Source organism: Mycteria americana, chromosome 7, assembly GCF_035582795.1.
Source record: "Mycteria americana isolate JAX WOST 10 ecotype Jacksonville Zoo and Gardens chromosome 7, USCA_MyAme_1.0, whole genome shotgun sequence".
Classification (NCBI taxonomy): domain Eukaryota; kingdom Metazoa; phylum Chordata; class Aves; order Ciconiiformes; family Ciconiidae; genus Mycteria; species Mycteria americana.
The window spans coordinates 37896247-37922272 of record NC_134371.1 but is presented as its reverse complement, the minus strand read 5'-3'; the positions used below and the strand labels follow the sequence as shown (position 1 = coordinate 37922272).

The window sequence follows — 26026 nt, the reverse complement described above, 5'->3', positions numbered from 1 at the left end:
AGTCAGCGTTTGCTTCCAGATGTCTTTTATAAACAATGGAACCCAAGGCAGGATACAGCCCTTCAGCGTTTAAAAAATAGATTTCTCTAAAAGAGGATGCCAGTTATAACATCTGGTTTACTAAATTGAGGAATGCCAGCTCATTTGCTGATTTATTGGCTTAGGGTTTTTTTCTCTTCTAAAGTGAACATCCAGGAATTAATTAATCTGTAAAGAGGTTTTATTTGCAGAGGTACAGAGGGAAGAATAGATCAAATGAAGGTAAATTTGTAGAAAATCTGAGGCCAAGGATTTATGTTCAAGTCTGCATTCCACAAAGCAGTTTTAACAGACGTCGTGAAGTGTTTAACACTCTGGTCGAGCGTGTCAAGATCTGCAGTTGAGAAAGGGTCAGGAAAGATCTGTGTAACTAACTCTGTGGTTATGTTTAATATTCATAGGACTGAGCTTCAGTCTGTGCATCTTCAGCAATGGCATTTGAAGCTGGGCTAGTTGATTTTATCTGGAAAATACTTTGGAATTTTCAAATTTTATCTGGAATTTACTTCGGTGGCATGTTATTTAATTGGTTAAGGGCAGTTGCTTACTCAGGAATTGTTTCCTTATGATCTCTCTGTTGAGCAGCCACTGAGACAAGAAAAAACTTTCTGTGTTTTTTTCCTTAGCTACTAATCTTTGAGTTTCTCCACTCTCAGTTGTGGTCTTATATTAGGAAGTGCTCATAGTTTTAGAATTTAAATTAATTTTGCTTTATAATTTAATTTCTGGCTAGAGGAGCAAATGCTTTCACTAATACATAAATGCATTTGTAAGTGAGCCTGTAATTTGCTTTTTTTTTTTCCTTGAGATTTTTTTAAAACCAGTGTTTATTTTGTTTCCTTAAATCAGGAGCATTTCGGTGCCTGTGGCACTTGCACTTGAGTGGCAGCTTCCACGTGGAAGAGTTGTCACTCTTGTAATGTAAAAACAAGTTCCACACAGCTCTCCTTTGCATAAAGCTGCAGTAGCATCTGGATGCTGCATCTTCCCCTGGCTGGAAACGGAAGAGAGCCTGAGAAAGCCAAGTTTTCTTCTTCTGCACATCCTGACAAGGAGCCAGGTGGCAGGCCTTCTCTCGGGGGAGAAGAATCAGAACAGTTCCTGCATCAGGAGGGGGAAAAGGAGCTAGGTTAGAATTAGTAGCAGTACTGAAACTCAACTGCAAGATCCTGGTCTAGTCTGTCTGGCAGACAAAATACAGTGCAGCATGATCTTCAGCACTCATCGGCTCTGGGGACAGGGGGAAGAAGCATGTGAGAAGGCTCTGAAAGGATGTGGCCTCTTTATCTAGCAGATAGTAGCCATTCCTTCTGGCTGCAGGCATTGATAGCAACTGATGGCAAACTGTCTTTGGATAGTCACGTGGAGGTAAATCAATACAAAATGTTATGTCTGGTAAATTAACTAGTTGGAAGTATTTAATCCTCAGCTTTTCTACCTCTTATGCCTTCGTATCTTCCCCTGAAGTGCTGTGTGCTTTTCCAGTTATCTGAGAACAATGGCTGTTCATCTCAATAAAAAAGAAATCCTAGAGCAATTGTTCCCATAGAAGAATGGTTTTATAAAGCACTTGAATACTTTTGACTGCCCTAAATGCCACTCTGTTCAGTTCTTGCTCAGCCATGCTTCTCTGTTACCAAAGTCAGTTTTCAGTTTCTTGCTGGCTCCTTCTGCTCCCTATGTCTCTTCCTTCAGGCATGCAGCCTCATGGCTAACTTGCCTGTTTCTCTTGTGTACTTCCAGGGAAGCCTGAAACCCTTAACAACAACTTCTGTTTCCCCATTGCTATATATCAACGACCTTTAGGAAAAGCACATTTACCGATACATTCTCTGTGCTGGAAACCTCAGACTAGCATTTGGAGCAGAGGACCAAGGTGACCCGTTAGCTCTCTAGCACAGTGCCTGTCTGTCAGACTCCTGTGGAACAGGTCACCCCTTGTGAATGAGTACATTATCCTAACGAACTGGTTGGAATTAGCTATGTAGCATGCGCACATTTTGGACAGCTAGTCTGTCGAGTCATTGTGTCTTAGTGCAGTAGTGCTGCTTGAAAATAACCGGCTGGAGTGACCTGCATCAGAAGACCTGGCACAGCAGCTGTTTATTATTGCAAACAGATTTAAGCTGTTTCTTAAGTAAATGGCTTATGAAAATAAGCACCTTATTCCCATTTTGTTTGCGTTTCCATTTATTTTACAAGGCATCGTTCACACAATGATAACAAGGTACTGATCCAAACAATTCTGTAACAATTAAAAAAGTAAACATTTGTTGTGACCATGTACATTGAATTGCACTTTTAATAACAAGCATTACACTTATATTTCCATATTATACTTTATATAATACATGGATTTGTTACAGAAGAACTGGCAGTACTGAATTGTTCTCAGTTAAAATTCTGATATCACTATGATGCTCTTTTTTCCGAACTCTTTACGAAAATATATTTTATGAACTTGGGACACACCCAGACAACAAATGCAACTCCAAACCTGGAAAACTTCGTTGTAATGGAGTGAGAGCTTTGAAGCTGCTCTCTGTTGTCAGTGTGCTGAAGCGAATCCACCTTGAATGGCAGACTCTTGAGGGATCTGGATCATGCTTGGTTAGACCCTTTTTTGCATTCATGTGCCATCTTTTCCCAGTTCAGAGAAGCCAGAGAATCTTCTTCCATGGGAAAGCAACAGTTCCCAAAGCTTGAGAGAGCTCCTGGCACAGCTTTTGAAGGTGGTAGCAGCAGCAGTGTAAGCCCAGGAATTACTGGAAGGAGGGAATTGGGATCTGGAGAAAAATCTGAGAACATCTGCTCCTGTTTGCATCGGTAGTACCATCCATGTATTATATAAAATACAAAAATAAGAGAAACTGAAAGGAAATCAGTACAGCCCAGGATTCTGGTGGTATCAAATCACAAATGAAATTTATGATACCAAATCCTTTTGATGTATTTATCCCTTTGTGATTCAGTTTCCTATATATTATTCTATATATAAGATATAGTTTTCCAAAGATACATATATATTCCTTTACAGGTTAAAGAAAAGCAAGTCCCACTGAATAAGAAAATAAGAGGAAGTAATGTCCTAATTTTCTACCCATATCTTTTTTTCTTTTTCAGGTAAAAATAGCATGAAATACATTCAGTAGCAAAGCAGTTGGAATCCAGGAGACATGGAGAGCCCTGTATTCCTGGAGGATTAACCTGTACGTGTTAAGTCACGATCCTGAAATAAATTATGTAGACTTCTGACTTGGGAAAGGTAGGATCTTGATCAGTGCTGAGTATTATTTATCCGGTTGCAAATTCTTTGAATTTCCCAAAACCCATCTATGGATTAGCAGTTCTAAAGGCTGCTGTGATGTATGCCTAACCTAACTTGAAAGGTCCAAACTTGAGTGCTTCATTGTGTCTCCCCTTAGTATTATTACTAGGAAGGAGGTAAAGGGACATCTCCAGACAGAAAAATAATTTAGTTCAAGCTTTTGTGTTTGCAAGAACAACATGATGCCTGGCGCTGTGTATACTCGCCGCCCTGGGTATACACAGCATTACATGTCTAGTGCAGCCAGCTGTTTGCACAACAGCCCATTCTGCAGGGTTCAGCTGTAACAGAGGCATGCTTGTCAGCCAGAACAGTCCCTCAGTCTTGAGAGACAAATCTCTGCCCTGATCTTTACATTCTGACAATAACATATACTAAGGTTTTCTCTCTAGCAGTTGGAAGAAAAACAGCATTGTAAGGTAAGAGTGTTTCTGTTTTCAATGCCAAAGGTATTTAGGCTTATTAGATTATGCAGAAGTATGCCAATTATCCCTGAGTCTAACAGTAAATCAAAATAAGAGGTATAGTTCTCCCACACATACAAGTAGTTTCATGGGTTTCACTGCAACTACTTAATAGAAGGAAGGGAACAGCCCTACCTTTATGCTGTGGAGAAAGCATGACTTATGTAGCTTCCAAGTTTTGATACTTCAGTGCCAGCAAATTTAGATTTTTATTTACTCCTGAATTGCCACATCCAGTCAGTGAGTAACATTGTGACTCTGAAGTCAATGAGATACTTCATGCTTTGTCAAGGGGCTGAATTCTTGCTGTTCTTGACTTTCTGTCTCCCTCTCCCCTTGTAAATGGCTGTTTGTATTTTCAGTTATTTTTAACACAATGGCATAGATGAAAGCATCTATCTTAAAAGCAATTTCAAGGGCCAGCCAAGAGAAGTCCTTCAAAATGTCTAACAAGGAAAAAAAATTGCTTGCCTCTATAAGTAATTTAACTTAGCTGTGGCAATGTAACTTAGCTGTAGCAAGTTACATACTCATTAATGGGCAGGACAAGGATGTGTTTGTCAGCTGGCAGTACTGATTACATGGCCGACTACCTTTTCTGAGACTGGTTTTCCTAAGCATTAATGCATATGGACCTCAGGGATTTTGCAGTTTCTTGGATTAACAGCACACATGATATTTTCTATTTTATTGTTTTTAATTATCTCCAGGTACATTTAGTATTTGTTAAACTACGTGAAATAAGTCCTATTACTTTAGAATATTAAGTTTGATTCACAAAGATAATACAAGACTAGTTCACAGATATACCAGGTAACTAAATCAGCCTTGCTTCATTTATCCTGTAAAGTGTTACAAAGTAAAACCAACTTTTTTTAAAGTGGAAAAAAAGGTACTTTTTTTTTTCCTCCATATTGGGCATCTCAGGAACAGATTAGAATCCAACAAGATAAAATAGTTGTACTGAAAATATTCTTTGGAGGTTTGTCCCTAATCAAAGTAAAGGCTTTATTTCAGAACTGTGCATTCTCAATAAAATTAAAAAATAAGATTTAGTTCCACATATATATTTATAAAATTCAAATTACTTTTAATGTAAGCTTGATGTGGATGAATAGTTTTAATACTGACTCAGGAAAAAAATATTAATCACTCCAGACTTATGAGTGTTCCAGTGCCACATGAAAATAACAGTTTCAGTGAGACCTTGATGATGTTTCCTGCTGAAAAGCTACACAACAAGCCAGCTATCCCCAACAGATCAGTCAGTGGGGGATATGTGTGCACGTAGCTCTGTCACATGCTGCTGAAAGGGCTAATTAAAACCCAGATTTGTTTTCTCACAGGAAGCTGTTTCCCAATAGCATGTATAGTCAGCAGGTAGAATTTTAGCTTGCCTGGGTTTAATCCTGCAGTCTTGCTCCTTTCCTGGTTTCTGAATATAAATATGCTTATTCATCAAGATAATGCCATAGAGCTATTTTCTTATTTTTTCAGCAGTTTTGCAAAGACACAGTTTCCACGTAAATATTACTCTTCCAAATGCTACTGCTACAAACGGTACCTTGGGTCTACAGACGCAAGGTGAAAATTGTTTACTGCCTTTATGTCATTGCCAAGAGTGATAATGCAGCCATTGCCTTCTGAAACTTTTTTTGCTGATGTAAGCCAGCTTCCATCCTACAAGGTTTTGAAATCATCACGTCTAGCAGGTAGCAAACATGTTTTTGTCACAGAAACTCAACTTCCAAAGTCAGAGGGCTGCTACACTGAGAAAGATGATGTTGTGTCAAAGCTAGTTCCGTGAAGCATGGTGAGCTTATTTAACAGTTCTTTTTTGATGTGAAGTCCCACTCCCATGATCCGCTTGCGCTCATTGGACCCTTTGAGATGATTTAACTCATTAACTTGGCAAAAGACTAACCAGAGGGGGAAAATCCACCCACATCTTCTTTTTGTTTGTTTTTAATCATCTCCAGGAAGTGCCACAACAAGGACAAGGGACACAACTGTACAACGGGGAGTTGGAGGGGTGAGATCTTTGAGCAGCAGTGAGCTGTTATGTTAACTCATCTGCTCACGGAATCACAGTCTTAGCCTTTTTTTAAAAATTATTACTGCATTCTTCCAATCAAAGTTTTAAATCCACTTCTAAGTATGATTTAAGATAAATGAAATGAGAAATTCAGACACTTGTCAAACAATCAGTGTCACTCATCGGCACAGTACTCTCAAATATAACAATCAGATGTTCACCAGGTATTCTTTAATGTCACTTCAAATTTATTATGCAGTTCATTCTGAGTGTGAAGCGGAACTGGTAAGTGAATGACTAACGCTAGGTTTAGACAGTCAAGAGAACAGAAACATTTATGCAAATATTATTAGCAAGAAAGTGACCAGGGAAAAAGATCTTTGTTAATATTTGCAAAAGAAATTCCTTCTGCTTTCTCCCCCCCTTCGTCTCACTGTATTAATCTTTTCAGATAATCACTGTTCTTGCAGGTACATTTTAAAATATTAAAATTTTTTAACCCCTTTCTCTTAAGAAGAGAGAATTTCGTTGCAGAATAGTTGTGTCAGGATAGTGATTATATTTTGATCTCTACTTCAAACAGCTGACTGCCATTCAGAATCATTCCTTTGGCACAGGTAACATTAAATTTGTACTACCCTGTTTAAAATAATTCACAATTATGCTTGACAACAAAGCACAAGATGGGTATCATTAAATTTTATTGTACAAAACTGACAAGATATGTCATTCTTTAGAATTAAAAAAAAAAAAAAAAGATCAAAACAGAACTAATGTCCCTGGAACAATTTTGTAAATAGAACAATTAATACACAACCTTTAGTCCAGCAATGGTATTTACCTGCAAGACCATCTTTAGACATGACAGGTATAATTAAAAAAATACTCCCATCAGTTCAAGCAATAGTTTAATTTTCCATGAAATAAGTATTTCTATAAACACTTTATGTTCAGTCAAAACAAATGCTTTTGAATTTTCTTACCTTAAGAGATATAAAAAAAAACAGACAGGTTTGGGAATCATCAGAGAAGTCTACCCACGGGAAAGTCTAGGTTTTGTATTCCACTTGAAAATGTTTGTTTTTATAAAAATAAGTAATACCAACGTAGCATTTCCTAAACAAATACTACTAGGAAACAGATCTTGCTTCTGCGATGTTTTATTCATCAGTGCAGCACAAGCCTTTTGGTTTTTTTATTTGATATGTCATTTATGTGCCAAATTCAGAATTTGAATATAGACCCAGGGAAAGGTTTTCATTAATTTTATTCATAAAACCTACCCTTTATTGCACAGGATTCACAAAAGGTCAAAACTATGCAAGGTCTTCACTCTGCTTCTCAGCAAAAACATCAAATAAATGTTGAACAGTTTTCCCTTTATCCCAGTGGAAGGAATTATTTCTTGGAATTCTTAGTATAAACATGAAATAAAAAAGGGAACTAGATAACTTTATGTTAAATTCCAGTTCAGCTGTAAATAGCCTTTAAACAACAGTGCTACAAAGAACTGCACTACTTACATTTCTGAAGAAAAAACAATCAAAACTAAAAAATTATCAGGGAAGCTGATAAACGATTGTGCCAAGAGAGCACAAGACTATCTTTGCTATGGCCTAAGCTTTACAAAAAGTGCTTCTCTGCAGGACGCAGTCACTGCGATAAACTTCTGAGATGGTTCCAGGGCGTAAGTTATCCTAGACACCCGCACACACACTAGTACTTAATACACTGTGCTTTCTACGAAGAGATTATGCTTCAGTACTTTACATTTTCCATTCTCTCTCTTCCTCCAGAAGAAGAAAAAACCTTCTATGCAAGATAAAAATAATTTTGAATAATTAGTCATGTATTAAAGACCTAGTTTTGAAGTGTTTATTTACCATCTAGTCATATAAAATAAAGTGTAACAGTATGAAGGTACCAGAACGTGGCTTTCAGCAAGGCAGTTTGGGAAGTAAGAATTCAACATAAAACAGGAATTATTTGTTTTCCCCTCTGAAAAGGGTCACATCAGAATGAATGAAAAACACCGAAGAATTTCACTTCAAGCCTGCACTCCTGCCTTTTGTCCTTTCCCCAAGGGGAGACCACTGGAAGAATCCTCCAGGGTTTCAGCTGTGTTGTTCTTTGTGCTCTTGTATCAGGTCTGGCTGGAACTATGTACTGCCCTCTTTGGGTGGCAGGGGCGGCTGAGGCTGCTGTGGTGGCTGTGTGCCTGTGGCTGTTTTGATAGAGTTCAGGGTTTTGCTAAACCAAGAGTTTTTGGCAGCTTGGATTTCATTCATAAGGGCTCCTCTCTGGTGCTCCAGCTCCTAAGAAAGCAGAATAGTCAGTATTGATCAAAACCCAATTAATTAACAAAAAAGCATCCTCAAACTCAGTCCCTGCAATCCAGCACTTTCCTTGCAACCTCCCAGGCACCGGGGAGAGAAGACATTGAAATTGTGGAATGCAAACCTCTTTTCTTTTTTTCTTTTCTTTCTTTTGGTTTGTGGTTTTGGGGGTTTTGTTTATTTGGTTTTTTTAGGTTTTTTTTAAGATAGAAAATTGTTCTGGAAGTTCGCAGGTGTACAGTGGTACAGGTATATGCTCGTTTTTGGAACAATTTTTTGCACAACTCAGAATTACTTTGGACTGAGCACAACGAGGTTAAGGAGACTGCCCTGCTGCACTGGGATTCCACTCACCTGAATTTTGCACTTGGCTTCCACAAGCTGCAGTTTTGTCTGTGCAAGTTCCAGCTCCATCTCTCTCAGCTGCTTCTTCAGTGCATCCTTCTCATCATCTGTTTCTATGCCTTTATTCTCCGTGCTTACAGCAGGCAGCTTCAGTGCCCCCTCCTTACTGAAAATCTCACTGCAGTGTTTGCAGGCCATCACTTTACCCTGAAATACCCAGAAAGCTCATTTTTAATCCATGTTACAGGAGTTGTTGTGCTTTCTGGAAGAACCATTTTTATGTTAGACTGCCTTTCTGTCAGTAATTCTCGAACTACTACTGCAGTTTTCATATTTGACATGAAAAGAATTTGAGAAGTTCATGAACAATTTCCAGGGTATATTAACCAGTATAAAAATTCCTAAGATCTACTTGGCATGCTCTGTCTAAGCACAGAGACTTTGCTCCTAGATTAGAATTACTCAAGCCTTCTTGCTACCAAAGCTTTGCAGTATTTTGCCATATTTATGCCAGCACAATTCAGAAGAGTAAATTACACTCTAGGGGCTTTTTGTCTTCCATAAAAGCACTTGACCAAATTAATACAGGTTTTGATATTTTAAAGAATGCCAGGCAGCTTTTCCATATTTCCAGAAACAAGCTAGCAGCCTGTGCTCACTGCAAGGGCCAATACTGTCCCGTTGGTGGTTGTTTAGCATCGTAGGGGATGGCCCTTTTTGCCAGCAACGCCTGACACAACAGTAAGGTTCTCGTGCTACCTGGAGAGGTGAACCAGTTACTCATGGCTGAAGATGCAGCACAGCTGGCCTGGCTCGCACAAACTAAAATGGGATATTGAGCTATTTCAGCAGATTATAGGAACATAAATCCTAGAATTATTTTTTTTATCAATAACATAAAAAAGTCACTAAAAAGCAACAAAGCAGGTTCAGCTTGAGTACTAAGGGAACAACTAGAAGCTATAGCAGAGGGAAAGCAATCCTGCCTACTCTGTAGTGACAAAGCAGAGGGATGGAATTAGTACCTGATCAGGAAATGTTTACCTCCGGTGCAGATGTTCCTGGCAAGGAGGTTTAGAGAAGGGAGAGGAACTGCTATGGAAATTTTGGGGGTGGCCTAAGCTGTGCCAATTACTTAAACCAACTCTGCTTAAATGACAGAAACCCAAATATAAGCAGTGTCCAATTTGGCCAATTCTGACCCCTCCACTGTGCACTGGAGAAGCAACACGTTCTCTCTTCTAGAGAGCCTTTTTTTTATTATTTAATTAAAACATCCAACCAAATACTGTCTCTCTACATTTTTTGCCAAAAGTATACATTTCAGCAGGAAAAAGAAAAGCCAAGTACTATATGCACTTCAGTTTGAGAGTTCCACCCTGTCTGATACAAGATAAAGAACTGTGAAAGGAAACAAACCCTTTCATTGTTTACATCTGATGAAAAATGCATGTGGGGCTATCAGTACAGCTGGGTGGACACTGCTGTTGTTACCTTAAACTCCAATTCACATTTTGTCCTCTATCCCTGCCATTTAGCAATACTTGTGTTAGAAACGTCTCATATGTAGAGGCATCATTCTCACCTTCACAACTTCCAGTTCATCTTTACTGGCCGCTTGCTGTTTTTCCAGCCTGGTACTCAGCTGGGAACAAATCTGGAGCAGAGAAAGCAGTCTCTTAGCTAAAGTTTACTATACTAAAATACAACCTGTGCTTTTTAACAGTGATTTTTGTTAGAGCCAACATTTCTTAAATTCTGCCTCACTCAGGTATATGCATCCCCCCTTAACAAATCCACTGCTGCTGGTAATGAGACTGAAAAAAATGGCAGTATTCAATACAGAACCCGAACACAGAGACCGGAACTTTTTATGGATTAATTGGTTTGTAATGTTTATACTGTGTTATGTCACAGAGTAAAGAAGCATTCACCCTACAGTACTAGAATTACCTGAAAGACAGATTATTCCTGATTCCCTAAATTAGGAGACTCTTAGGAAAACCACAAAAAGATTTATGACAAATTACAACGCTTGCTCTCTGAAAGCCTGAAATGTAGTGTGTCTTACTTAAAGAATGAGATCTGCAACTGTGAAAATTCAGCTCTCAGAACAGGTTGAAAGAAATATGAGAAAGCGTCTCTAGAACAGTACCTGTTTATACTCTGCAATAATGGCTGTGGTTTTCTTGATCTCAGATTCTGCCTTCTCTAGCTGCTTCCTGAAGACTTCCTTCAGCTAGGAATTGAAGGAGAGGAGTTACACAGTACACAAAGAAGTTCTCAAAATGATTCATCAGATTGTTCTCTCAAAGTCTTGCTGTATTTACAACAGTTCTACAGCTTCTTCTTACCAAATTCCAGTTCTTCAGACAAGTGTCTGATTTACTCAGTATACAAATACTTATATTCAGTTACAACCAAAAAGTCTATACTGTGATACAGTGTATCCCTGCTTTGAGAATTCTCCTGTAGGCTAATTCTCTTTCTCTGCGTTAAATGGTGGTACAGCCTGGTGCACAGAACACAAAACAGGAGCATTACTATTAAGTGGGTTTTACTGATTGTGGTTTTGTTTATCTGTGCACTGTCACAGCAGGTTTGGGCAGACAGATTGTTTGTTTGGAGATGGAACAGGAAGAAGAATCTCTCAGCACTATCACTCTCATCTCCATAACAGGAGAAAATCTGGTTTGATCTGTGGTGCTGCATTAAAATACAGCTAACTCATTCCTCCACCATTCAGAACCACTAAATTTTGAGAGCCCTTTCAGTAGGAAAAAGGCCTCCGCTGCCTGGTTTACAGCAAACAGAGAACTTGGCAACCTCCATTTTAGAGAGACACAGAGAATTACTGTTTGATTGTTGTAGTCACTGTTGTCAAATGGCAAAAATAAAAATTAGGGTATCACTTTTGAAACCTACTTCTGTGTGTGTCAGTATTCAGCACGTTAGATACCTAGGATTAAAAAACTAAGACCGAACATTTTCCAAATAAGTATGAGGTCAGGTCTAGTCAGCAAAAGTCTCTCAACCCTCAACTCTTCTGCTGTTGGTTCTAGCTTCAGACAGGAATGTTCACAGCTTTATTTCAGAGAACGAGCAGCTGAATCCAGAATGGCCTCTTATGAGGCAACAACTCCTCCAGCTTCTTATTTAGATAATTAAAAGAGGTCTGATCATTTCTCCTTAGTTGCAATTGCTCACCACCAGTGAAAATGATTATTGCAATACTGGGAAGAGGATAAGGTATGGAAAACTGAACATTCAGAGCTAAAGTAAAGGAAAACACTGAAAAACATACTTTAAAAAAAAAATTTACCCTGGCACTGTAAATTTTTAATTGCGACTGCATTTTGAAGACAAAGTCCTTTCTGCAACTGCAACACATTCTTGCTTTTCTGCATATCTTTTTGCTTGCATTTCCTTGCTAAATGGGAAAAGTTGAAGAATGCCTTACCTGAGCAGTTTCCTCCTCCTGCTTCCGTTTCTCTTCCTCAGTCTCCACTAGCTTTTGTTTGGTCAGGAGAAGTTCCTTGTTCAAAACATCCGCTTTGTCTTCAGCCTAGAATTAGAAACACTGGTGTAAATCAGATGTTATCTGTGCCAATACAAATGTATTGGTACATACATCTCAGAAATACTGCAGATTCAGGTTCTAGCACTGTCTTTTCCTGCCCTCTGATGGCTCACCTAACCTACTTTTTATATGAAATTCCCTTTTCAAGTAGCTGTTTTCTAAGTTATTTCACTGTGTTTCAACAACTGTGCAAAAGGACCCTTTTGCCAAATGTTTACCTATGCCCAGACGGCAAGTAAACATAGATACTATGTCCTAATACAAACCTAACACAAACAGTGATGTATAGAATATTTTTGCTGGGAACAATATTAATCTAAGCAAGGGCAGCATGATTTAGCTCCTGTGTAACTTCAGATAACTCATTCAAAGTGTCCAGGCGAAGACAAGTATAAAAGAGACAAAAGGGACCACCAGATAAAACGGTTTGTTTATCAGTGCAAATAAGTATTACCGTGGGAAACGGTACTGTGTGTGTACTGTGTGTACTGGAGAATATGAATTCTCTCCTTTCTTTGAAGCGCTGAGCTTATGGTGAAACATACTGGAAATGCTTTGTTTTTGTGAGCACTATCCTCACCGATCACCAGGAAAGAAATGTATTTCTCAATGCCTGGATATATTCCGTTGACCTCCCCAACTGGGAGATACACACTGCATCACACCACTCCTTCTATTCCGTAACTAGGTGCTAGAACAGGCAATGGTTGTGGTCAAATAATACTTAGTTTGCTGAAAATACAAGAGGGAAAATGGCATTGTAAACAACAAATAACAGCACAGAACTTGTCTCCGAGTTGCAGTTTGGTTTTCTACCACTGCTGGTGGTATTAGCTTATCTATCTGCCACAGTGTTAATTATTAATGAGGTGTTAGTGGCGATTGTGGGTAGCAAAAGCAGCTCCACCAGGGCCATGACTGAGGAGATGGATTGAGGATTCCTGCATTGCTTAGTGGGTATATGGCTGTACGGGAGAAAGGAAAACAAGCAGTGAAAGAATGGAAAATTGGTAAGATTGACATCTTAGAACAAAAGAACTCAGGGATTACACGGACATTTTTGATGAAAAACCTGTTTAAGATATGCTTTGAAGGAACTACAAATCTTTCCTCCTTTTATGTGTTCATTCCAGGTTCTCCAAGCACCTGCAGTGGTGTACGATATCACCTGTCCTTGCAGATGAGGGGTGCAGTAGCACAAAGCTTTTCTTTCAGTGCCAGTGAACTGAGGCGGGGTGTGGGAAAACTTCATGGAGCCACTCTTGTATGCAGGAGAGCAAGGAATGGCACTGGCAAAGGTATGTGCTTGGCAGCCTTGGTATGATACTTGAGAAAAACCAACCATGGGCAGCAGCAGACATAAAGCTGCTTTATGTACAGCTATTCCCAGTGAAGATAGAGGACCTCAACACATTGCTTTTGGCCTTCACGCGAGATTGCCCACTCCATCATGCAAAGCGCATCTCTGCCTGCGTTTGCTCACCAAGACAGCTCAGATTTTTAGAATCACATGGATCCAAATCAGCAGAGCCTGTCAAGGATCTGCCTACACAGAAATACAAATAGCACAACTGTGGTCAATGGTGTTTACAATTCTGAGGTTAGATAAAGAAAGCCAAATAACTATGGGAAATCAAATTGAGAGGCCTTTGCAGGAAAAAATTTTACATTAGAAAAGGCACTACAGCCCTCAATGAGCAAGGGACTAATCATGAGGTGTGTTGGAGCATGGCCCTGCTGTGGTTAGTACCTTAATAATAACTGTTATGGCATTTATCAATACTACATAAAACACTCCAGAAAGAGGAGTGTTGAATGTGTAGTTCTCTGACAGTCATCTCTGAGATAAAGGGCTCTGAATGCTGCTGCCCTCCACATTCCAGTCTTCACAGGAAACAAAAGCAGTTATTGAAGGACACCCAAGAGCCCTTCTAATTTTTGATGCCATGCCACTTCATTATCCCTGACTTTTGTTGGCTGTACTAAAACTGTTGTGAAAAATGGATCCACGTAAGGCGGTAGACATTCTGCAAGGCAACTTCCCTTGAAATTAGTCTTTCAAGGAGTACGTGATACCTTTTTCAAGTAAATGTTCCTTGCTATCTGCCTAAAGGTTATGGCTTACATTTTCTAAAACAATCCACAACAGAGAAGGTGCAGTCAAGTGTTGGCAAGACACCACTGTGAATGCCTACAGTTGCATGCATGTGGAAATCCAGCTTTCTGTCTGCAACTAGGAGCGAGGTTGTCAGGAAAATAAAAGCACAAATAATTATACTTTTAATGTTGTGTTCATGCTTTCACTTAAGCACAAAGCAGGGCTGCTAAAATTGGTTTTGCCAAGCCTGAGCTGGGACCCATCTTTGTTAGCATTACCTGGTCCAGGTCATTTCGTAAGGCAATTTTGCTTGTTACAAGCTCATGGGCAAGGTCATCGTTCTCCTGCTCCAGCCGCATGCTTGCTTCTTGGAGCCTGCGGTTTTCCCTCTGCAGAAAGAAAGGAACAACCAGAAAAGGAAGTTAATCCTTATCAATATTAAAGAGCAATAAGCGAGTATATTGTGTGTGTAAAACACCGAGAAGGCAAGAGTGCACATTAAGACAGGACTGCTGCTCTGGGAAACAACAGTGAATTAAGCCAGCAGTGCAAATGCAGCGATTCCACTTACATCCCAATGGTTATGTTTGTGTCACATAAGTGACACATTGATTGCGGGGTTTCTCTGTCAAAAGTAAACACAGTCTTCTCCACAAAAGCACTTGGTTTCTGCTTGCTCATTATCAAAAGAAATTAGGCAGATAAAATCCCACCCAGCAGCAGTGAACAGGGACCAATTAAGAGATACTCATAGTAATGTTTCCAATCGAAAGTAGAAAGCTGTCCTGCTCCATTTTACAAAATTTTGTCTGCAGGACTCCATAAAAATAGTCCATTTTGTAGATGATGTAGTGCCAACTTCCCATCTTCTGTGGGACCAGTAAAGAACAGCATTTAGCAGGGAACTTCCTACAGCTCGTATAATCTGTATTGCCGCTTGTGCACTTTCTCTGTAACTTGCGCCAGTGACAACAGTGCCGTCTTACAGGATACCTGCTGAGAAAAGGTGCCAGATGGAGAGGGGACCTCAACCCCTGAGCACAGGCCCAGAACCTGCTCGGTGGCCAATGCACGGCAACACAAAATGCAGAACTTCGAGACTGCAGACCCTGGTCCTCGCTGCACGACACTCCCTACCCACTCCACACAGGCAGAAATCACTAGATAAGAGTGCTAACTAGAGAAGGAAAGTACACAGGAGAAGAACGAACTGTAGTAATTCGTGTTTTTTAAAAACCAGTGTCAGTGACTGTTCTTCTAGGGCTGAGAAACAGACTTATATTCAGAAGATGTCTGTGGGTCAATGGACTTCCAGGAGTCCACATCAAATGCACACCTTCATCTTCAGAAGAACACAGCCAGGTGGGAAAGATAGAGGTGCCCTCCTCAAACAGATTTTAAGAGAGAAAAAAATGCGCTAGCCTTCAGTCACACAATGACCATGTATCTTTCATACCAAAAGAGACTATAAAGGGAATCTGTGCGCTATGGAAACTCAAGGAAAAATACCAAGTTCATATGGAAACTCATAGGTGGAGGAGCAATAACCTACATGCTGAGATTTCAAAAAGGACCTGTGCTCACTTAAAAGGTAGGTTATGTTCTCCAAGAAAAAAAACAGTAAAAGTGAGTATGTATCAGTACTTAAGACAGCAAAAAATTTCCAAGAGTTGTTCAGTGAATGCCTTCCTACGAAATGTGATTTCTTTGCATAAGCACATTATTCACCTGTCTGCACTTCCTCCTGCTCAACAGCTACGCCCAGATATTTTTTTCTTTCCAAACTCACCACCATGAAACTGCAATTTTCATTTCTGTTGCAAGAAGATTTTGCATGCTTGTCTTAAGCAAAAAAGGACAACTACAGCTCTCAGAGGATGCTAAAAAAGGTCTCTTCTGTGTGGGAGCTTCCTCTGTGGGAGGAAGCAGAACCTCTGCAAATACTCTCTCCTTGATGTGACCCTATTGTGCAACTAGACTGTGCACTGCCCTGTACAGGAAAGTAAGTTTGTTTCCTTTCCAAAAGATCGTACTTTAAATAACTTGTTTTGTTACAGAAACTGTAAGTAAAATACTTTTGTTTTAACACATTTAAAATAACCACTGCTAAAAGATGCATAACTTTGGGGATATTTTTATTTTAATTGCACTGTATTCTGTTTGGGACAAGGAATTTTTAAAAGTAAAATTCTTCTGTAAGGATAATATAAACTTTAAAGTGTAAAACTAAACTGCAGTCTATAATAATAATAATAGGCTCCAGTGTGTCTTTATTTCTGTATTTTGTTCAGACCATCTTGGAAATGTGGATTTTTATAGACACAGCTCTGCCAGCGAGCAGTTGTCAGAAAGTGACTTGGTTTCACCTAAAATCTGGGACCAGATCAGGTTGGTATTGCTGCAGCACCAATACCTTCTCATAGGGATGTTGCTTGGAGAAATCAGGAAATTCTTAAAGACTTCCACAAAATAATCCAGAAAGAAGTTTGCTTTAACATTTTTGCTATGCTTTTGCCAAAAGCTTCAGTGTCCACAAAGCAAGCCACACAATGTGAAGTTCGAAGTTCCTGCTTTGCATTCGCAGACAAGTGGGTAAGCAAGCTATGTGGCTGGAAATGCGCTATCCTCCTCTTAAACTAGAATTTACATGGCATGTTCTTAGTAAGTTAAAGATCTCTTACCTTGGGCATCCAGTCAATAGCTAAGAGATGTTTTTATCTCGTTCACCATACTTTTAATTTCCAGCTGAAAGTCTCTTCTAGAGCCACCTTTACTCTTCCTCCACACAGGGCAGTATGCGTGATTAGATGGTTTGTCTTTTCCAGCTCCTCCCCCCAGATCTAGCAGTGAGAAACTGCCTCCTTCCTCAGGAGGAAACTCTTAATCTGCTTAAGTCTAAATAAAACCTAACATTATACAGTAAAGACAAATATAGCAAATAGCGCTTTTCGTATGTACCACACTATTTTCAATGGCTCTGAAATATTTACAGGGTTTTATAAAATACCATTCGCAATGGCATAAAGTTCAACAGATGGAGCTGGTTCGTTACAGCAGGACTCGCATCACAGACAGCATTTTGTAACCTAGCATAAGCCAACTCGTCAGACCTGCTAGCTGTCCTTGGTGTAAACAGACAGCTTCCTGCCTTTTCTCTACGCACCACTAACAATTTACTGACTATGACAACGATTTCCTTCTCTTCGGCATTGCTCAGTTTCTACAATCAGTAAAATAAGAGATTCCTCTTTCCCAAATTCCTCCTTCCGGTTTCAAAAGGCAGCTGGTGAACACTGGTTAGCTTTTAAAAGGAGGATACTGCATTTCCAAAAGGGACAAACACTGCTGATACATACAAACACAAATAAACTTACCTCCTGTAAAGTCACAGACCAAATACTGCTTTCAACCATTGGTGTAAAGACAGTGAAAACAGGATATAAAATAATTTTTAATACCAACAAAGACAGCCAAAAAAAATATTGCTGATTCTTCAGTGAGTTTTTGGTTCTGAGTTTTAAAGAGTATATACTCCAGCTTCCATCACACACTGGACGGAAAGAAGGCGGCAAATTTGAAAGCAGTAGGCAAGCCTCAGTTCAGGAAGACTGAAAGGCTGAACTCCACCCCCTGCTCCCTTCCAGCCAGCACCAAGGAGCAATTCCTGACAAGATTAGTGGCGATGATGCATCCTCTCTGTGCTGCTACTCAACCGGGGCGTTAACGAGTCACAAACCTTGTTAAGCAATTCAGTGTCACATTTTCTGATGAGCAAACACCCAAACCCCAGATCTTTGGGCATGAACAGATCCGCAATGGTGGAATGAAAACACTGATTAAAATTCATTTTTCTGGATGTGAGCAAACTGAAGTCTTCGTAAGCCCATTGAAAAGGGCTCTTGATTGTGGAGGAGCTCTGAAGGAAAACCCTGTGAACCTCCATCTAGAAACCCAAAAGGCTTTTACAGCAAACTATCCAGGAAAACCTCTCATGTGTTTTCTGTTTGTTGACTTTGAAGAAGTGTTCCCAAAAGTGCCCCAGCACACTTTTTTTAAAAACCACAAACAAACGACGATCCACATCAAGAGTTTTTCCTTATGACAGTCACCATTCAGTTACCATGACTCCAAATAAAAATGACCAATGTATTAATTTTTGCTTCCACTTCAAACATGCAAAAGGCTCTTATGTCCAAATTACACATTTATTCAGAGAGACAACTTCTCCGTTGCATAACAAGGTCCACAGAGGAAAAGGCGTTTCTACCCTCAGAACAGAACTGTGTGCACAAGCAGAGTCTGCTTGCAAAACTCCAGCCCTTCTTTGTATGGTTATATGCTCTTCATTTTAAATCAAGAAGTCCCAAGCCCAGCTCTGGCAATTTCTCATCAAGTCAACCAAAACCCTGTTACATGAGATGTTCTCAAAAACAGAAAAAAACCCCATAATACATAGAAAAATATCTGTCTGAACGATATTGCTATTTTTTCTGCACATGCAACTCACTTTTCCTCCTGGCTTCTATAGGCGATTTGTAATTTACTTTAACCAAATGTCATGAAATTCGGTGACAAACAGCAGGTTAGAACATACTTACTTTTGCACCTTTTAAAAATCTATCTGACAAAAATGTGATAATTTGTTATAAGCAATAGAAAATAAAGTAAAAAGGTGTCCATAAAAAAAATACACTTTTCCTATATAATACTTGTAAACACAGAAGGAAACAAACACCAAGAATAATGGCACTCTTTAATACTGTTCTTTTGGCAAGTCAAATCACAATCAACATGTAAAATACGAGCTGGGCAGGAACTCTTGTGGCATGTAACACAGCTTATTGTAGCATATGAATTTAACCTGTCAAGAAAACGTGACTGGTTAATGGCAAGCCAGATGTTGCAAAAACAGCCCTTTTCTGGAGCCTATGGAGAGTTTGGGGTCGGTGGGATTGGAGGAGCACCCTGCCTGGACATACCCAGCTGCCCTCAGGCAGGAAGCGTCTCTTTCCTGGCATTTCACAGGAGGCTGCTCAGCCCCACTGTTCTGGTGCTCGGGAACACCTCTAGGACCCAAGTGCTGGGGAGGAGAGGAAGAAGCACGCCACGCTCTCACACTGCTGTGGTTTGGTCCTGGTCTCTCCTGGATGCCCGGGTGAAAGTCAGACCCGCACGCGAGAGCTGTGCCAGCTCCAGCAAGTTCCCTTCCCACTGCTCACCGCAGCAGGGATGGACCAGGAGGAGGAGACAGCAGCGCAGTAGGGGCCCCACTGCCATCACAGCAGCTGCTCCCACCCCAGGGCAGTGCACAGCCCATCTCCTACTCTCTCCACCGTCCATGAAGCCATTTCCACTGAGGGCCAGGTCACAGGTAGGTGTCTTACTCAAGACATCCTTCATCACTGCGACTCAGAAGTGCCAATGTCTCTGTGGTCCTGACAAATCTCTACTGGCAATAAAAACTGTAACATGCTGCAAACAACAAAAACTATAACGAAAAACTATCAACAGACTAAAAGCCCATTTCCTTCTTGACCTATAAGAGGAATATTGTGCAGGGATCTCCACTCCAGCGATCCCATCCAAGAAACATCCCCTTCCTGGGCAGTAAACCAAAAACTCGTTTTGTTCTGGGAAGAGAAACTGTAAAAATTACAACAATGTAGGCCTTTAGGGCACAGCCCACAGAGAGAGCACAGAAGGCCAGAGGGAGCTAACAGCAATGCCGCACTCAGAGGCAATACTGGCTTTTCAACAGTGTGGACTCAGTCCTTTCTCCAGTCAAGCCTGGCTGGGCAAAGTCTAGCACCGATGCTGCCAAAATGAAATGCATTTCTAAACACACAGGCTGCAGAGCGATCATTTAAGGGACAAGTGAAGCTGGCTCTCCACTTTCTGCCTGCGAGGACCCACACAGTTTGTGTTTCTTGCTGCCCTTTGGAAACACTCTTGAAATGTCAATTCCTACCAACCTCAGCTTGACACATTAATAAAATCAAACAAGCAAGACAAGGAACAGAGAGCACTTACAAGCATTCCTCCATGACACTCATCAGCTGAAGAATGCGTCTGAACTTTGAACTTAATGTGCAACTAACCAGCTATAGGGACTTTCTCTCATCACAGCATCGCTAAGAGGATCAGACCCAATTTGGCTTAATAAAAAAATCACACGGTGAGTTGCAAAAGTGCAAGCCAAAACCCTAGGCTGTGATCTCGACTGTGACAGTGACTCACATAAACAGTGGCCAAAGAGTCACTTTCTATATACTTATTTGCAGCTTGGGGATAATGTTCTTCACCGTCCATTGCCCAAGATTAACTAGTTAATATGTTTCCACAGAGCTTTAAATAAGCCTTATTTGTTTTTTAAGTATTATTTTAATTCCACAGTACTATAAGTGAACCACTGGAAAAATACTTAGGAGCAAGTTGTGGGTTTTTTCTAAATAGGTCATACTCACTATTGGCTCTTGGCTGCTACAGCAGTCCCAGTTCTCACAAACAATAAAATCTACACCCTTTCACGTCAAAAGAACTACACTCAAAACATAATTTTTCACAGGTAAATACTTTTTAAACAAAAAAGTCAGTCTGTACCTGTAACTCTATCTCATCTGTTTTTGTCTGTACCTGTAACTCTATCTCATCACATTTACGAATTATGGCATAGTCTTTCACTACAGATTTTCATACTGTGGTTTTCTGAACATTGTGCACTTTCCTTATATTCACAGACCACATAAACCTGTTGCACCCTGTATAACTATTTACTACTCCACACTCCTGGTAGACTCCGTACCAGCTGCAATGTCACTTAACATATTAAGGCACAATGTAGAACAGCAGGAAAACAGTACAGGTATATATGTAAGCAATATCAGTCCCCAGCTAACCTGGGCAATGGGCAGTAAAGTGCTTCATCTCTGGCAGCTTCACCTGAAGAAAATGGAATTTTTCAAAACAGGGTAAGCAATAAATGTAACCTGAACACTAAGTGAAGTATATGCCTAGAGGCAGAGCCTCCATCACACAAAAACCTATGGCAACAGAATGTAGCAGTGACAATAAAGCAAATACATTGGAAAGATAAGCAATGCTGATCCAAAATTAAAGAACTATTCTTTTTCTGGTGAGCTATTAAGCTATCATATTAATAACTGAACCTTTATTTCTCTGCTGCTTTAAAGCAGGGTATTTATCGCTATTAATTCTATTGCAGTAGTACCTTGGGAACCCAGGAGAGCTCTGGGTCCCACCGTACTAGGCTTATTATTAACAAAAAATTACTAACGCTTGGTATAAACAGAAATGAATAACAAGGATCATATCAGTCAAGGAAGAGTTCATCTTCCAAAAGTCTCTCTGGATGCCACTGCACACAGCTTGTGCTAGAACAATGTGTATTTTCTCCTTTTTGTGTCTGTAGCTGAGAATCACCCTTTGTTTCTGCGTCTCATGAAGATCTCCCATAAAAGTGCAACAGCAGGAGAGTTACCTACAAACATATAAACTGAAAGAAGAAAAATATTATATGTGGCTACTTGCAGATGTCTTGAGAGTTACAAATAGTGATTGAAGTATTCCTGGAAAAAATGCTAAGTCCAAGTGTTCAAAGTGCTTGTTCAAGAAAGGGGATGGGTTTCACCTGCCACTTAACTTTCCTAAGATCTGCATCGGCATATCCCAGAGAGGTGAGCGCAGTACACGCACCTCTGCTTAACCACTGGAACCGGGTCACTCCCCACGGGATTTAGCCAATGAAACAGGTTCCCATATAGCATCTCCCGTACCTTGTATCTGTCCATAGGATCTTCCTGCTGCAGCTGACTCTCTCGCATTGTTTGGTACTCTCTCTCATATTTCTTCAGCTTTTTTGTTGGCACCTGTGGAACACATTTGGAAAACATGGATTTAAAGATCAGAGGAACACCAGAAAGGCTGAAAGCTCTCCTTGCAAACAGGAAGCCAAGGAAGTCCTGGAAAGCCGCTGCTGAATAAAGTCGCTCCCCGCTGCCCCCCCTTCCCTACTCAGCAAGCCATGTCAAACACTTACCAATACAGTTCACATCGACAGAAATCTCTCTGTGCCTACTGTTCTTAATTATTCAAATATTTAAAGGAAAACAAAAGTAAAGTAGAGACATTTTAATAAGAGTAACAAGAAGGAAAAAAGCGTGAACAACAGGAGTGAGAGAACAGGGAAGAGGAAAATAGGCTTTCATAGGTATGACTCAACAAAACAGTGCCTTAGCAAGAAGACTGTTAAAAGTGAGATTAGAAGAAAGGAGCGTGCATGCAAAAGGACTGGACAATTCCTTGGGGGGAGATCAGAGTAATGTTTTTTATTGCTGAAAGAGTATTAATGTCTAAATTACGGCTTGTGACCAATGCCCTCATGAAGTCTGGCATCAGACTCCTCCTAGGCAAAGGTGGAGACGCTGCAGTGCCCGCCTCCAGCCACAGCAGGGAAACAGTGAGGCGACTACATAGAAATCGCAAGCAAATGCGGTAAACAACCATGCAGAAAGGTCAAGTCCCAGACAGCTTGATTTCCGGGAAACCACAGCTTCAACTTGAGACAAGGTACACAAAGAACACCTGTATTTTTTTAAACAAAGCATGGAGATGCTCTGCGTTACTTTCACCTTTTAATTGGGTACACTGTGCTATATGAGCGATCCCATCTCTCTCTGGAGACCTTTGATAGCATTACTCTGTCTTCACCATACAACAACAACAAGATGGCCCTGCTAAGTGTCGGGTCATCTGCTGGCAGCTGGAGAGATCCCTCACGCCATGTACCATCATGACTTGTAAACATACGCTTTTCCTGGATCTGTTACGTATATATCTGTTCCTCTTGCCTATATTGATCGTGTCTAGCTGACTCCTGGTGTGAGGACATGCCACCGTCACCTTGCCTTAGGGCAAAAAATTACTGCCAATGAGCAGAGATAATGTGTTTACGTGTAGTTTTGGTGGTGTTTTCCCTTTATTGGTTTTCAGCCCAATACCTCCTTCCTCTGTAGGACAGAAAGGGACCAAGCAAGTCCTCAGTGTCACTGCAGAGGCCTCTGGGAGGTACAGGTGGAAAATGTGAAATCCATGATCTGCAAAGCACAGTGTACGGGGAGCACTAATAAAGCAGCACCAATGCCCACAATTACTGACGAAATCTTAAACCAAGCCCCCTAAAGAAAGCAAAGAGAAAAGGGTAAACATAAAACCATGAAGCCCTTTGGACAAACATACAAGAGAATTTCACTTTGATGCCGCTTAACAGCGCAAACACAATGAAATGAAAATTATTAAATCAGAGGTGTTTTTTTACGTTTCAACTGACCAACATTCAAGATGCAAACCCAGCCCATTTTGTCTTAGCTGCAGCCTGAAACTGTTGAGGCTACTTAATATTCAACAATAAGAAATCATTTCAAAGTAGTATTCTAAATGAAGTGAACCAATCACACATCCGAAGCCTGATCTATTCCCTCTTTCCACGATTCTTACTGTGATCTTACACAGAGAAGCAGATCAAGGCTCCCAGGCTGGACACCCTCCAAACCTAGTTCTCCTGTGCTGTTGGGGAGTTTTGTGCTCCAATATGCTAACAGCACAAAATGAAGATAAATATGAGGGAGACATTGTGGCACAGTATGGCAAAAAGGTGCAACATCGGTGTAACTTGGAAGATGATCTGCTCAACCAAAGATTGTCCTGATTTTTGATGCTTTTCACTACAATTGGATAAAGCCTTTAAAGTACACATAAGAAGTAAGTCTCACTGCACAGAGAGCAAGACAAACCTCCCACCCACACAGCTGCACAAATACCTCCCCCACCACCATTTCCCCCATGTGTAGGGGAGCCCCTCACGTTTATGTGAGTGGTGCCATATGCAGCCCAGCCCAGCGCTGGGGACCGCCTCCACTGACCACTGCAGCAACTCACCAACGGCTTCACCTTTACAGCTGCCTGGAGCAGCATCCCCCTTTTCACCTTAACCACGAGATTTGCTTAAGTTACTTGTGAATGGAAATCTTAGTTCTCTCTATAATCCAGAAGATACAGGCAAAATACAGCATAAAGGTAACGATCTGAGTAAGTAACTCTTACCAAGAGAGCAAATGGGATATAAAGCACTGCTATGACCCAAATGCCTACGCTGAGCACTGTGCCATAGCTGTCCCTCACCAGGCTGAGCCTGTGCATGAAGAGATGACTGCTGCTTCTTGGTAACACAACCTCACACGCAGCTGCCAGCAGCGTGCAGCTCTCGCTCATTTTTTAAATGTTAATTTTTTAAGCTGCCTGAGAGCAGCCTTAGTTCTCTGGTTTAACCTTGTATTGAGATAAGGCAGAATTTAACTTGCACAGAGTCTGTTTGGCACTTAATCATCTGCCTTGACAACACCAGAAACTAATCTGAACATGTTACATCAAAAACTATATGATGAGCAGGGGAAAACGAGAGTCAGCTGCTTTGTTTAATTCTGCTCTCCACTGTCTTCACAGTCCCTGTTTCCACTCCCTGACAATTCACAACTGTTTCTTAATGCATGGTAACTCTTCCCACTAACTGTTCTTACCTATATGTTCTCCTTTACTTTCTTAAATTTTAATTCACAGCTGTGAGTAGGACCACGCATGGGTCCTCTGTGGCTTTATGGGGGATAAGGTACCTCTTTCACCACTACAGGAGCTATCCATGGCCATGGCCTGGGATGAAGGGTGGTCCATGTGCCTGACATGCTCTCCAGCAAGTGAACAGCATGGCAACACTTTCTTAGTAATGTTAACAGTAAATAATACGTGAAACAGGGATCAAATCATGAAAGGTATAAGCATCAAGGTGTAAACATCATGTTGTGACACAGAAAATGGCTTCCAAGCTCTTTGAAAGAATATCCTGACTTACGCATGTTAGTATCTATTTCTTAATTGGAAAGTAGTACCTAAATACAGTGAAAGTCTATTTTAAGGGCTTGGGGGTGGGTGGGAGGGTAGGGGAAATTCCTATTAGGAAACCAGTCCATACTAATCCACTTATCCCATAAAATACAAACTTGAGCAGGTATGCTTAATAACTTTGGCAGGGATTGTGCTTCATTGTTATTGTTTATTCAGCCACATTACTCAAAGGGGTTTGATAATTTATTACAGCACTTTCTTCTTCTGGTTATACACTAATAAATAAATAAAAAAAAAATTTAAAAGCCCATTTCCATATTCCCCAACTGAATTCCCTGAAAGAGTTTGTGAATTCAACAAAGGACTTCTCTGTAAGCCCTTTCATAAGTAAGTACGTAGTGCTAGCTATGCTTCAATTTTCATGGACTGCTCCTGAACAAAGTGTGCTCATAAATTTTCTGTAAAAGCTTCTGCAGTATTGATTTCTTCTTTCTTTAGCACCAAGGGGTATATTGGCTAGAACTGATGGTTATCAAATTTAGGAAACTCTAACAGTTTATAAACATTGCTCATCTGTTTATCTCAATATCTTATCTCCTTGACTCATTTTATTTTATTGTGTTCAAGCATAAAATCATGTCACAACTAGTCGTACGTACAGAAAAAGCCATGCAGAGCATCTTAATAAAACATCCACGCAGAAGAACTGAACAAGCAAAACCTCTTTCTGAGAAAAACCCAACAGACTACTGCATTGAACACTCCAAGGACTCACCGCAGTGAGGTGATACGTGGCAGGTGAGAAACAAAAATACTTTGTTTTTAGCTGCCCCCCTGTTCAGACAGGGCTGGAAAGATTTGCTTCACCTTCTCTGGCAATCCTGCGC

The 26026-nt window shown here is 40.4% G+C and overlaps 1 protein-coding gene and 1 long non-coding RNA gene across 15 annotated transcripts in view; one reads left to right on the top strand and one right to left on the bottom strand.

Annotated features, from left to right (window-relative positions):
- Positions 1-2736: 2736 nt before the first annotated feature.
- LOC142412506 (uncharacterized) lies at positions 2737-17690 on the top strand. 3 transcript variants are annotated; one of them, XR_012776502.1, is made up of 6 exons: positions 2737-2865; positions 3163-3304; positions 5332-5415; positions 13261-13425; positions 15214-16227; positions 16517-17690. It is a non-coding gene; the product is annotated as an uncharacterized LOC142412506 (long non-coding RNA). The 3 variants fall into 3 exon arrangements; XR_012776501.1 differs by lacking the exon at positions 16517-17690 and having other exon boundaries at positions 15214-16449; XR_012776503.1 differs by lacking the exons at positions 5332-5415; positions 16517-17690 and having other exon boundaries at positions 15214-16449.
- RABGAP1L (RAB GTPase activating protein 1 like) overlaps positions 3298-26026 on the bottom strand; it is a 260477-nt gene continuing 237748 nt past the window's right edge. For 10 of the 12 annotated variants that reach the window (XM_075507874.1, XM_075507873.1, XM_075507877.1 and 7 more), the window contains 7 exons: positions 22019-22111; positions 14504-14614; positions 12008-12112; positions 10703-10786; positions 10133-10204; positions 8557-8754; positions 3298-8181 (listed from right to left, as the gene is read on the bottom strand). In XM_075507874.1, coding sequence (XP_075363989.1) covers positions 8026-8181; positions 8557-8754; positions 10133-10204; positions 10703-10786; positions 12008-12112; positions 14504-14614; positions 22019-22111 — 819 coding nt within the window. In that variant the 3' untranslated portion in view covers positions 3298-8025. Of the gene's footprint in view, positions 8182-8556; positions 8755-10132; positions 10205-10702; positions 10787-12007; positions 12113-14503; positions 14615-20853; positions 21739-22018; positions 22112-26026 lie in introns of those variants that run through there. The other 2 variants (XM_075507880.1, XM_075507885.1) reach the window with 1 other exon arrangement.